Below are 13,755 nucleotides of genomic sequence, written 5' to 3'. Positions count from 1 at the left end.
TCTTAAAGGAAAATTGTTTATTATTGTAACTTTATTTAAAAAAAAAAATTGATAATTCATTAGATAAACTTTAAAAAAAAAACCAAAACACAGTAAGCCAGACTTAATGGTTGGGGGATTTTTTGTTTGTTTTTTTTAAGTTAAATTAAATGCCAAATTACATTTCAGTTTTGCTATACCTCAGATTTTTCAATTAACAGACTAACTACTGGCTGGCAAAACAGTCAGCTTTCTACTAAAGATTAGTTTCTGTTAAGGAGGATACAAGCAAATGTATGTACTTGTGTTGGTTTTGTTTAGTGGGGTGGGGGGCTACAGTGGCAGCTTCTGCAAGAAGCTACTGAAGTAAATGAAAAAAATCTTAAGAACAGTAACCTTTAATTTTCACAGTATAAAATCTTGACACAGGTGGTACATATCACACTTCTCAGTTTTCAGAAATCACTGATTTAGAGCAACTATGTCTATTTATATAACTGTATGTGTGTATACACTGCATACATTATGTGACTGTACTTCTCTGTGATGCAAAAAAGTCTCAATATACTTCAAATAAAACAAACAAAACCCACAAAAAACCAAACCAAACCAAAAACCAACAACCCAAAAGAGTATTTTGGTAATTCCTGTCTTTTAATTTAACATTTTAAAGTTGTGGGCAGCAGGGGAGGTGGGGGACAGACCAGTAGCCTTCTTTGCCTCAAGGGCACATACGCTGGCCCATGTTCAACTTGGTGCCCACCAACACCTCCAGGTCCTTTTCCGCCAACTGCTTTCCAGCTGGGTGGCCTGTCTAGCACGTACTGGTGCCTGGGGTGGTTGTTCTCAGCTGCAGGACTTAGCACTTCCCTTTGCTGCAGTGCCTTTCTTTCATTTGTAACTTCTGAAAATCTCAATGTTTTCTGATGATGTAAACTAATACTGTAGTGATCCCAATAGCCTGGACCAGAGCCACAGGCTTTGAAGCAGAAACAAGCCATCACCTAAGCGTGAAACAAAAGGGGCCAGAAACAGCCCAGAAGATGGAGAATATATATTATCAGAGAGGGGGCACCAAACCAGAGAAAGCTGAGGAGCAGAAGGAAAGATACATTTTAAGTGCAAGACAAAGACTACAACTGTGTTCAGGGAACTACTTTTTTGTTTTATCGTTTGTTTTAAAAACACAAATCAAACTCATTTCAGTGGAGTTGGCCAGGATTGTACCCCTAAAGCAAAACAATTTGTGTAAATCTGTATATACAACTTGCAATATGATTAAATTTATTACAGTTATAAGACTTTCCATGCAAAGTAGCTATGTATCCAAAAACATTATTACAATCTTTGGGATAATATAATCCTCTGTAAAGCTGTTGTATCTCTCTGCATAAATCTTCAACCAACTTTAAACAACAACAACAACAAAATATATTATTTAAGAAATACATTTTTATTAAACTTTGCCTATTTCTATCCAAGTTAGCAAAACCCTAAAAGTCAAGAGTTGTTTCCAGGTATGCTGTGCCTAACAAAACAGTTACGTGCTGTACTGTAAATACAAAACAGAATCACAAGGGGGGAAAAGAAAAAAAAAAAAGAAGAAGAAAAAATCTTTTCTTTGGCACTTGCTACTGACAAACATTTTACCAAAGATCTTAACTTTTTAAAATAAAGAAAAGCACAAAAAAGTAACATTATAAAGGTCAAATGAAAGCATCTGGAAGGGTGAGTGAATCAAATACAATTCCCACAACAAAAATCCCACACAAGAAGCTATGCAAAACATTTTGCAGCTCATGTAAGCACAAAATGTAACTGAAATGAACTCTAATTTTACACTGTCATTACTTCACTATGATTTAAAGTTGGGGGTTTTTCTGTGTTTGCCTTAAAATTTTGTTTGAAATTTTTGATAAATACTTGACATCAACTAATAATTTATCTTCTTTTCAGAAAGATTTTAAAATTCATGAATGCCTCCTGCCCTTTAAAATCTCGTTCACTGTTTTTGCAAGATGCAGCATGTCTAGTTGTTCCTCTGTATAATAGGTATTTAATTACATGTGGCAAAAGTTATCTCTATTTTTTAAAAATGCATTTGCTATGGAATACAGAATTAACTGAAGAACTGGCAGAATAATTATAATTACCTGAACCACTCCCATGCATGAATCTAGAAATATTGATCCTTTAGGTTCTTTTGATATTTTTTCATCTTTGTAGAAATTGAGATTATAGGATCCATCACCAAGTTGGATTAAGTGGAAAAATCTTCTTTTAAATGACTAGTGAAAAGAAAGGAGTAAAGAAAAATAATTACAAGACTAGTATTAATCAGCTTCCCATTACAAAATCCATAAGTGCTATTTATGCAGTAAGTTACAGAAAAAAGCTTTTATTTACAAATAACCTAATCACCATCCTCAGAAAACAAAACAGAAGTCATTAATATGACTTTTTTATGCTAAAAAAGCAGCAAACATGCAGCAAGATTGTACTGTATTATTAACGCATTGACTAGATATTTATTGTGATAACCGTAAAAATAACTTGTTTCTAAGTAAAGAGGTACTACAAACAAAACCTCATGTTACATAGTCCCTTTTCTACTAATAACACAGCAGGGTCCAGTTAAGAAAATTATTTAAAACACTGGACTTCTGTCACATACTGGATTTTTAATGCATTTTTTCTGATTTAAGTAGATTAAAAGGAAAGTAAGACTTCACAGCTATAAATTAGATACAAGCTTCCCTCTTTCATCTCACACTGGTTTTGTTTGGGTTTTTTTTGTTGTTGTTGTTTTTTTTTTTTAAAGATGTAAATGACATACAAATTAACTTTTCAAAGTCACAGTGATATTTTAACATTAGCATTCATTTTTTATCACACGTAAGACATTCTTAAACTTACTCTCATTGTCACACTGATTGCACTATTCATGTTGCCTTTGTACAGCCATCCTTGTTTTGTTATTCCACCCTTCTGAGACCCAAGAGATGCTGCATCCTAGAGATGAAGAGAGACAAAAAAAAAAAAAGAAAGAAAAAAGTTTTACATCACAGTCTGCAACTGCTATAATTATCGAAAATTTCAGAAGTAATTTCTAAAAGATGGAATAGCTATGCTCACAATGTAATGAAAATAATGTACTATGAGTCCCTGCTGAAATTCTATAGCTTTCTAATTCCAATTATTTTATTTAAAGACCAGGGATAAGACTGACCTCATCTAACTTTTGATAGGTATCTTGGTCACATATATAGGCTTTCTCTACAGACAGCAGACTGATCCAACTTCCAGATAGCTAAATATTAATCAAGATAAAATTACACTGAAATACGGGAAAGAGGGAAAACTCCAAACATTTACTTTTTCCTATATTCTGATCTTTTAGTGCAAGAATTTTTACCAATTTCTATTACCAAAAAGAATAATGTAAATTGATGCTTATCCAAAACGTCAATCAGGAGTTCTCAAACCATTTTGCTTTATATGTATGACTTCAAAGACATTATTTAAGAATTTAGAGAACTAAGTCTTGAATTGGATCTGCCCTTTTACAGATCAGAATCAAAGCTTTCTAAAGAGAACAAGACCAAACTTGGCAGTAATGGCAAGTTCACAAACAGCAGAGCCAACACATGCATCACATATCACACCCACTGCCTGTGTACCTCTTCCATCTGCCAGTTGACAGAACGTACTAAGTACACCAAAACCCACAGGATGTTAACAACTACCAAAAAGCAGTACCCACCATCAAAACTGATCAAAATTACAGATTTACAATTGCCACAGAATAAATATTAAATCACCAGTTCAAATCATCTTTTAGCAGAGTACAAAGCAGACTTTAACATGGTTTCCAGTTAGGGTAACCCATTTTGACAGAACAAAAACATTAACGAATTAGACATGTAGGAAGATTTTAAACCAGCTAGAGAAGAAATACTCCTGATAACTTATTTTCCAAATATTCAAAATTAGCTGAGTATCCAGTTGAAAACAAAACCACAAAAAATCCTCAAGTGCCTCAACTACTTTTTCTAATTCCTTTTCTTAGCTATTAAGAGAACACACAAAATACGTGATTATATATGGGGGACAGAGTAATTAGTTCAACAACTGAATATTAAAACCAAGTTTTGGAATAATACGAATTAGTTTCCAGAACTAAATCAAGGAACATCCTGTAAAAAAGTTACAAAGTTAATTTATTTACAGCTTATTTAGTCTGTCTAGCTTGCATGTTCATACGTGAACTTCAAAAAACTGCAAACAGAAGGCAAAAGATGCATTGATTTGTGCCTTCAAAAATTCTAGTCAGCGTGATACTGTGGAAGTTAGGCCCAGTAAGGATGACATGGTCACCAACTACCAGAGCATCTGATATAATGCCCTAGCAGCACAGACCAGAAATATTCAGTAAATAATGTCCCAATTAGTCTCACTGTCCAAGCATTACAGTCTACTTCCTTGGTATTTTCAAGTCATTAGTCCTCACTCTTGTTCTTTTGGACATCAATCAAGATCCAGAGACAACAACTTAAAAGACTGAGTTTCCAACTATGATTCTCCACCCCTGCAGGTGGGAGCTATCCCCAAGGAAAGGATGGTTTAAAACCACTCTTACAAGTCTAAAATGATGAGTAGATGATGAGTTATCACCAAAACTTGCTACAGAACAACCAATGCTTTTCTGTAATTTCACAAAGCTTACACAGGACTACCTGACATAACAAGAATTCCTTCATTACCCCAGTAATTAAGATTTAGCTCTATTAAGGCTCTTTTTCCAATTCAAAGTCTCTGAAGTGCACCGTTTCCCAACGGTGTTGAACTGCATGGTGTTTCAGAACAATAAAACTGTCACTTGGATCTCTCTAGTCACACCGTTTATTTCTGTCAGGCAGACTTACAGCCTACAGAGTCAAAGAGCTACTGAATCTTTCCAGCTGACCACCTGTGAATACAAAGGAACCCAGAACCCAGTCATTAACACACGACTTTTACACTGAAAACATACTTCCTTTTTCCAACTGGTAAGTTAACTTCCTCACTTTTATTATTACTGCTGCACACTGTGCTTCACTTTTTAAAATTATCTTTCCCATAAACTCAACTCTAAAATTTACTTCAACAGCAACTGTTTCAACAAAAACAATTCCTTATCTTGATCCCACACCCCAGGCTGATTGAAAAATTCTGTTTACAAACACCAACCTGATGGCCTGATAGCCTGAATTAGTTTTGGAAAGGTAATTATCTCCTTTTTAGGAGGGCAAGATTAAACTAATCTTTATCTGGTTTTCCTCCAATTCTTAATCACTTGCCACTTTTTGTTTTCCTTCTTTAAATAAATCAACTTTCTTAAAAAAAAACCCCATAAACAAAAGCAAAACAAAAAGACTATTAAAGAACTTTTAATCTAAGATTTGCATATATGCTTTTTAGCATACAAAGATGTTAACGTTTGAAAGAAAAACCTCTTGCATTAATTCTTCCCTTGAGGAAGGAATTTATGGTCCCCCCACCCTATTCCCATTAAGCTCCCTTTTCTTCCTAGCACGCTTTTTTCTTGTGTTTACATTTTAAGTTCCTCAGCAAAGAGTAACAGACCTCTTCTCCAGTGACTCTGAAAGAGATATGACGTTCCTGCCTGCTCTAACAGGAAACTGGGCAGAAGGAAACAGGAAGTCCTCCCCACTTATATTTCCTAGTAAAAAACATACCACCTGATAATAGCCAAGCTATAGTTTTTCAGTGTTTAATTAACTCTAGCTACAAGTATTTTTCCTAGTAACAATCACAGTCAATTCTATTTCCATTTAATGTTTAACTCGCTGTTTTCTAAAACACTTCCATTTTCAGAAATTGTATGACAGTAAATAACACTAAGTCTTTTTAATTTCAGTATAATAGAAAACCTAATCATTCCCATCTTACAAATAGGAAGATTTGTATACAGCTGCATGAAATAATTTGTACAAATATCACAGCACAGATTCATAGTAGCACTGGAAAAATGGCATCCTGAAACTATCTGTTCAGAAATCTACCTATTCAAATACATTCCCTGAACTACTTTTTCCACATTTAATCCAGGAAAACTTGTAAGGAAGTCCTTTTATTTCCTTTCATATGCAGCAGTTCTGAACATAAGGAATTCAGAAGCAAAGTAATTGTCAAAGGGTAAGAACCACAAAAAATAATTTCATTTTAATTCTTTTCTATGATTTAAGAGTTCAAGTACTCATAAGAAAAGAAAACATTTGCATTTAAATACTGTCTTTTGAGACAGGGCATGGTAAAAATCAATTAAATCACACAAGTAACAGAAGCAGTTACCAAAACAAGTCTTTGACATTTGAAACATACTTGAAAATTGTTTGAGGCTATAGATCTCTGGTTTCCCTAAACCAATGACAAAAAATAAAATACCTTGGAGTTTTAGTCAATATTTTTAGCTTTGGTTTCCACAATGGATCTCCAGGTCTCATCCTATATTCAAATTTGTGACTGATTTTAACCCACGCTGCATGCTATACTATAAGTGTATGTACTGTCATGTTGGAACAGATATCCCTATGATTTTACTCTACTTCATGAATAAACTGTAGGAAACATTTCTCTATATATACCCATCTACACAGAAACAGTATAAAACAAGACAGATTTTATGAAAGCTGAAGGATTATACGTCACACGTATTAAAACTTAAATTTCACTATCTGTCAAAATTTGCTCTACTCTCACAACAGAACTCAGGAGTTCAAGGCTATTTGAAAGGAGACTGGGAAACAAGTTACAGTTATTTTACCTATCAGGCTGTTCAAGATAATATCTGTTTTCGTTTACTGATATCAACATTTAACTCAACTTGAAACCTCTCCTTACCCAACATTCTTTACTAAAAGCAAGAGAAAGTAAGGAATTACTATTATCTCACCTCATCTTTGTCTGCTTCTTCATCCACTTCATACAAATGAACTGGAAGCTTATCCGATTTTGTCCCTTTACTAGGAAAGAAAAACCTTCTAAAATACTAGAAATTTTGTGATTAGTTACTTATTTTATAGCTGAAAAAAGTATTCTCCTAACTGAAGAGGAAAAAGTGCAAGAATAACCAAGTAAAAGCATATATTTTTCTTAGCCAGCAATTTTCCTAATTTGCACATCTGCCCACAGTCTTTCTTTTGTTCTACTTGTCACTGAAGAGAACCAAATGCCTACTGATTCACTGCACTCCCAATATCTCAGGAGCAAGAATTCATACCTGCAACTATTGGTTCCTTTTAGGACAATGCGTTTATTTAAATTCTTATTGACTATTGTGGTTTCATACTGAGTTTACAAAACCTGTGAGTATATCAGAATGTTTCACAGGGAAAGCAAGCTATTTCTTAACTAACAGATGCAGGAGAGTAGGTAGGGAAGACATGGTGCTGGATGAGACACTCAACGTGAGCTGGCAATGCGTGCTTGCAGCCCAGAAAGCCAACCACATCCTCACCTGCATCAAAAAAAGCGTGGCCAGCAGGTTGAGGGAGGTGATTCTCCCCCTCTACTCTGCTCTGGTGAGACCCCACCTGCAGTACTGTGTCCAGCTCTGGAGCCCCCAACATAAGAAGGACATGGACCAGTTGGGGAAGGTCCAGTGGAGGGCCACGAAAATGATCAGAGGGCTGGAGCACCTCTCCTATGAAGACAGGCTGAGAGAGTTGGGACTGTTCAGCCTGGAGAAGAGGAGGCTCTGGGGAGACCTTATAGAGGCCTTCCAGTACCTAAATGGGGCCTACAGGAAAGACAGGGAGAAACTCTGCAGTAGGGCCTGTTGTGACAGGACGAGAGATAATAGTTTTAAAATGGAGGGAGGTAGATTCAGATTAGATATCAGGAAAAATTTTTTTACACTGAGGGTTGTAGAACATGGGAACGGGTTGCCCAGAGAGGTGGTGGGTGTCCCATCCCTGGAAACATTCAAGGCCAGGCTGGATGGGGCTCTGAGCAACCTGATCTGGTTGGAGATGTCCCTGCTCCTTGCAGGGGGCTTGGACTAGATGGCTTTTTAAGGTCCTTTCCAACCCTAACTATTCTATGATCCTGTGACACTAATCTTCCAGAGTTGGGGGATTCAGAGTATTCAGCCACTCTCAAGATATTTTAAGGGTCTAATCTCTATATTCTCCCTACAAAATTTTGAAAAAGTTGGAAAATATTTCTCTAGCAGATGGTTTAGAAAGTCTGTAAAGGATGCAGATTAACCTTTTGCTTTGAATCATCCTGTGAAAATCTGCACTAATTCAAACATTTGCTCTAACAATCTCTGTTAGGTTCTATTCCCTAAGCTCCTAAAGAGAGCTACAGAAGTTGCCTTTGAAGCTACAAAACCAGGATATCACCATTCTAGTTTTGTCTAAATGTTAGCCTGTTTATTTGCCATACTTACATTCACATTGTCAATGACACAATTTCTTGTTTTGACCTGCCTGTTAATAAGGCAGCACTATCTTTCCAGAAAATGGTTTAACAAGATTTTACATCTTCAAATTCACCGATATAAATTCCATCCAACACATCTTTATAATCGCTACTGACTATTAAACATTGAGATAGCATATTTCAAGTTACATATTAAATATATTAATAAATTTCTGTAATAAATGCATTTATAATTAATACAGTTAAAATTCCTTCACAAATTCAAAATCTTTATTATACTACTAGGTTACATACTTACTTTGGAAGCTGGCGAAACTCTCCTGAGTAATCTTCATATCTATAGTTAACAACATGCCAGTCTGAATTGTAGGTTTTGATGCACTGTTTTAAGGAAAACCAAATATCAATATTGATAGGATATATATATATTGATAGGAAGAGGATTAACAGCATTCCCTAGATACATACACAAAAAAAAAAAAATCTCTTAAGATATGACTGTTTATGAACTACTATGGTTACATGTAGATCTGTGAAAATTCTGTATACTTGCCTTCTTTTGCAATACAGTCTAGTGCAATACAGCTTTTTGCAACAAGTGATATATTTCAATAGGACTGTACCATCTGCAAGATGAGTATCTTACAAAACCAGAAAATGGCAAATACACTCAGCATCTGGATTAACAGTCTTCAGTTGTCTGAAGAGTTAAAGCAGCATTTTGCTGCAGCTGAAAACAAGACTGACTTTAGAAAACTCAGCATTAAAACACATTATTAAAAGATAATATTCAGTTTCCCATGTATTGGGAAAAAAGAAACTAACAACTAACTTCCACTGCAATTAAATTAATATTTAAATCTGAGCTGCATGCTTGCTGTTGCTGAAAAGCAATTATGTCATTAAGTTTAGATCACAGGAAATACTGTTCTACTCCACCCATATTGCCACAACATAAAAGTACTGATTTATCTTGGCTTCGAGCACAGTAACATAAAACTGACAAAATCTGTTGCCAGAAACCATACGGCATAAAATTTTGTTACACTAGTAGACCTAAATGTACACAACTATAGCATCTAATAATTCAAAAATATTTTGTTTATATTTCAAAATACAAAGTTAATACTTGTCAAGCAATTGTTTCTGCAGAAGCTCATTAACCTTCATGAATTACCTATAATACTCCTCCCTCCTTGTCTACATTCTTCAAATTTATCTTAGAACTGTTTAAGTTGGGTATATATCACTGTGGATAAATCACTTTGAGGTTTGAGGTAGATTCAGCTATTTGGAGCTCCTTCAGTTTTCTTAGAATTACAATAGACATTTACTTGTTTCAGATGTTAAAATATCAGTTTAAAGTATAACAGTGGAAAATGAGTAAACAATATACAAATGACAAAATTTTAAACCTTTCATTCCTAAAAGGCTTCAACAAGACACTAAATGAAATGCAACATCAAAGTCAGAACCAAGGGAATGCCAACATAAGCAAGCAGTTATGAGAAACTAAGTTTGAGGATGTTTCTTTGACATACAGCATACAAATTGAGCAAAGAATTTTGGCCTCTACAAGTCTTACAGTTATGAACACTTCTGTTCCACAAACTGTGGAACAAGATTACGATGAAAAAACTAAGAATGACTAAGTGAAACACTTTATCAGGAAAAACAAGTCACAATGATTCATTCCAGATTTACTATTGCTCCAATATTATGTATGGAAGTCACCCTTGTTCACCTGGGGAAGGCAAAAGCATAAACAAGGTGGGAAACAAGTATCTGCAAAAGCCAGTTACACAAACAAAACAATTCAAAGCTATCCTGTAATCCCCCTTTTCCAGTCACCAATGGAAAAAATACTAAGTCTTCCTGGAAATTTTCCCTTGAAATCACTGACAAGTAAAGGGCAATAAATATTTAATATTTTTTCAGGGCTTTTATTCCTGTTTTTTAAATAGTAAACAAAGCAGACAAAAACAACTCAGGTATAACATTGTTATTCCACACAGTCACATGCAATTCCAATATTACCTCAGTTACAAACAAGCTTTGAGCTTCTTTCTCTGCATTTTCAGGAACTGTTGAACGAATGTATCGACTCTGCCGCTTCAGTAATGCTGTCTGATAAACAACAAAAACAATTAATAAAATCGGCAATTAAAGGACAGATGACACATTATGGCAACGCTGAGTTATATCACTATAACTCAGACAGAAGCTCAGCAGAAAACATCATGTGACTATGCTGTTTCAGAATAGTCAATTAATGAGAATTTGCTTTCATTCAAAGATGAGCAATGTGTTCCTTCTTTCACAGCAAGGGCAAGATTTGAATCAGTAAGAAAAAGATGCCATAGAACAGTGTTTTCCTCCATTTTGTTAACACAGGCAAGAAAAGACTAGTAGAAATAATTCCACTGTGACAACGTAACTCCAATATTTTGAAGACAAACTATTACCACATACAAAAACTATTACCCAGGAAAACTAACAAACCCACATCCAAATAAAAAGAGTAGCTCAACTGCAGATCTCAGATGGCAAAAAATGAAACTTCTGCTGTTAAACTGAAGGTTTAGAAAGTAAGTCTGGATCACACTTCAGTCTATCAAGTCAGAACTTATTCTTCTCCTATGTTGGAGTTCAGAGAGGTATAGAAAGGCTGACCATTAAATTCTGCTTCTCAGACCACTTAAATTTGTAAGTGTAAAAGATGAAAACTTTACAAAATCTTCTGGATCGCAAATCACCATAACAACACAGCAACAGAAATTGCTCGCGCCACGTGGAAAGGAATCTCCTAGCTTCGGTTACCAGGGATGGACAAGAGTGTTCGCATAACCTGGACCTGGAAGGGGGCTGTGATCCCTCACCTGTTAGCTATGCTCCACATATTGCAGTACCAGGAAGGATGAGAGAAAAATGTTAAAAGAAAAAACTCCACATATTAATGGTCAAAAAGAAAGGGTACACAAGTACATTACCTTAACTTACCTCTGTTGAGAGTTTGATCCACAATGTTATTATTTCTATCATTACAAAGCCTCAACCCATTATCTGGGGAGGGTATTTGAAATTGGAATATTCAAGTACAGTAAAGATTTCAAGAAAAAAAAAGAGAAAATTATCCCATACTTGTGGTCAAGTCATTTGTCTAGTCCAGAACTCTACTGAAAAGTGACAATGCTAACTGCTTGGGTGGGAGAGGTGAGGAGTTATTAAAAGCAAAAACCACAAAACCAAATATATTTCACAGCACCAATAAATCTCAGAGTATACAGGTTTTTGTTTTGTTTTGTTTTTAAAAAAAAACAAACCTGCAGAGGATATTCATTCATATGCTAACGGCATTCAAGAATTAAGTTTTCTGAATTCTAGAAACATATTCTTTATTTCAAACCATATAAAGTATTTGTTTTCACAAGATACAGGAAGAAAAATTAAGAGCATTAAGCTAAAGACCAAAATGTCTAGATCCTCTTCTCAGCCTGAAATAATCTAATATTTGATAGGAAGTTATTATAGTTTATACAATATATAAGTAATATATTCTATGTAATATATTTTCTGTAAGCACATAGGTAGACTATGCTTTCTTTAAAAAATTATTACTATTTCAAAAAACAAACGAAAAACAAACAAACAAACCAACCAACCAAAAAACCCCCCAAAAACAAAAGAACCCAACAGAGACTAGGGTGGCATCTTTCCAGGCACTTTTCATGGGAAAGCCATGAACTCATTAATCAAGTCCTATCGCTATAGTGAAACTCACTAAAACTGAACTAGCCGTACATACTTCTAGAACATCTGCTGCTGTTACCCTGCTATACAATCAATATATCAATACAACAGTATGTGTTTTTTCTAGCCTTTCACAGATAAAAAGATTTTTATCTTGGTACTGTAGCACGATCAGTGACAAAATAGAAGAATTTAATTTGTAAATTTTGTCCATATTAGTATCGGTCTTAATGCATGGTGCCTCTCTCAGCTCATTCACCAGCTGCAGCAGTTCATCAGAGAGCCAGGGAATGCAATGAGTAAGATATTTTGATTTAGAGCAAATTCCCAAAAATTGTTACTAAAGCAACAGCAGAGCAATTTTAAACTGCAAGCATGCATATACATTCCATACATTATATTCCAAAAGACAAATTAGGAAGGAAGGATTGTCCTCTCTACAAACTTTCTTCACAACTACATTGGTTGAACTGTTTCATAGAAATGAAAAGTTCAGCGCCCTGGATTTGAGTTACCATTTGATTTTTGGCAGCATCAGGAACTACAGAGTGTTTGTCTCATGCTCTCAAAGATTAAAAAACTCTTTCAATTACTATACTGTCAAACTAAAAAAATACTGCTTTTAACACTAGCCAGGATTTACACACACTACTGAGGCACACAATTAACAGACTCTTTTACTGATACTAATTTCTGAGTGAGTCCCAGGGATTTAGGATAATAGCACTATGTGCTGAGGTTTCGGAGAAGGCCACAGCAGAAAGGACATTTCACAGAGTCTCACAGCCAAGGAGCATTTGCTACTCTAAACTTGACGGAATACAGAGAGTGAATCTGTATACAAGCAGTGCAGATTGCGATGGACATAGTTTAAGATTTTGAAACTCCTTCTGTCACAAAGTTGTGTTTGCTATTGAGACTTAGCGTTACTTAGGATTTCAGAATGTACAACCAATTTGAAGTTAGACTTCCCATTTTATTTATCTCAGGCTAGAAGGTGTTTTCATGTTCTTGACAAATGGCTCTGTTTCTTACAATAATAATGTATTTTACTGATGTTAAAATCTGGCATGCAATTTTCTGAGTCATCTTAGTCCCTCTTCCCAATGCTTTAGGCCAAAGTAACAGCAAGAGGGACAGAGTTCTTCTTACAACAAACATGCTTACAGGTGGCACTAAAGTACTGCTAAAAGACAGCTAAGTATTTTGCAAGTGGAGTGTCTTAGCACAATGCGTACTTAAGTACTTAAAATAAATTTATAACTGTGTAGCTATGGTAGGCCTTTTTTCAGGTCACAGTTTATACAAAAGCCAATGCTACAAAGTATGAGTCAACAAAATCAGTCTTTAGTTCTATGCAGATAAAAAAAAAAAAGTGTAAATTTTCATTTACAAAATATTTAATAAAATTTTTCAAAAATCCAAAACTAAGTCACATTTTGAGAACAAAGTAGTTGTCAAAATTATTCACTTACTTTAGGGAAAAATGGTGCCAATATCTAAATTTCTATAGCATAAAATAATGGCAGATCTTAAATTTCTAGTGTTTTATCTATTGTAGGAAGGTATCTTCCTCAG

At 34.9% G+C, this 13,755-nt stretch overlaps 1 protein-coding gene across 14 annotated transcripts in view; it reads right to left on the bottom strand.

Moving 5' to 3' along the window:
• The window catches only part of DOCK9 (dedicator of cytokinesis 9), a 135,871-nt gene that overhangs the window by 74,676 nt on the left and 47,440 nt on the right, over positions 1 to 13,755 (bottom strand). For all 14 annotated transcript variants that reach the window (XM_086771115.1, XM_086771193.1, XM_086771170.1 and 11 more), the window contains exons 3-7: positions 10,465 to 10,554; positions 8,726 to 8,808; positions 6,935 to 7,004; positions 2,896 to 2,991; positions 2,133 to 2,267 (exon numbers count right to left, since the gene is read on the bottom strand). In XM_086771115.1, the coding sequence (XP_086627241.1) occupies positions 2,133 to 2,267; positions 2,896 to 2,991; positions 6,935 to 7,004; positions 8,726 to 8,808; positions 10,465 to 10,554 (474 nt within the window). The remainder of the gene's footprint in view (positions 1 to 2,132; positions 2,268 to 2,895; positions 2,992 to 6,934; positions 7,005 to 8,725; positions 8,809 to 10,464; positions 10,555 to 13,755) is intronic.

Source organism: Chlamydotis macqueenii, chromosome 1, assembly GCF_036417535.1.
Source record: "Chlamydotis macqueenii isolate bChlMac1 chromosome 1, bChlMac1.mat, whole genome shotgun sequence".
Taxonomy (NCBI): domain Eukaryota; kingdom Metazoa; phylum Chordata; class Aves; order Otidiformes; family Otididae; genus Chlamydotis; species Chlamydotis macqueenii.
Note: the sequence above shows the minus strand (reverse complement) of the source record. Positions and strands in the feature narration are given on the sequence as shown.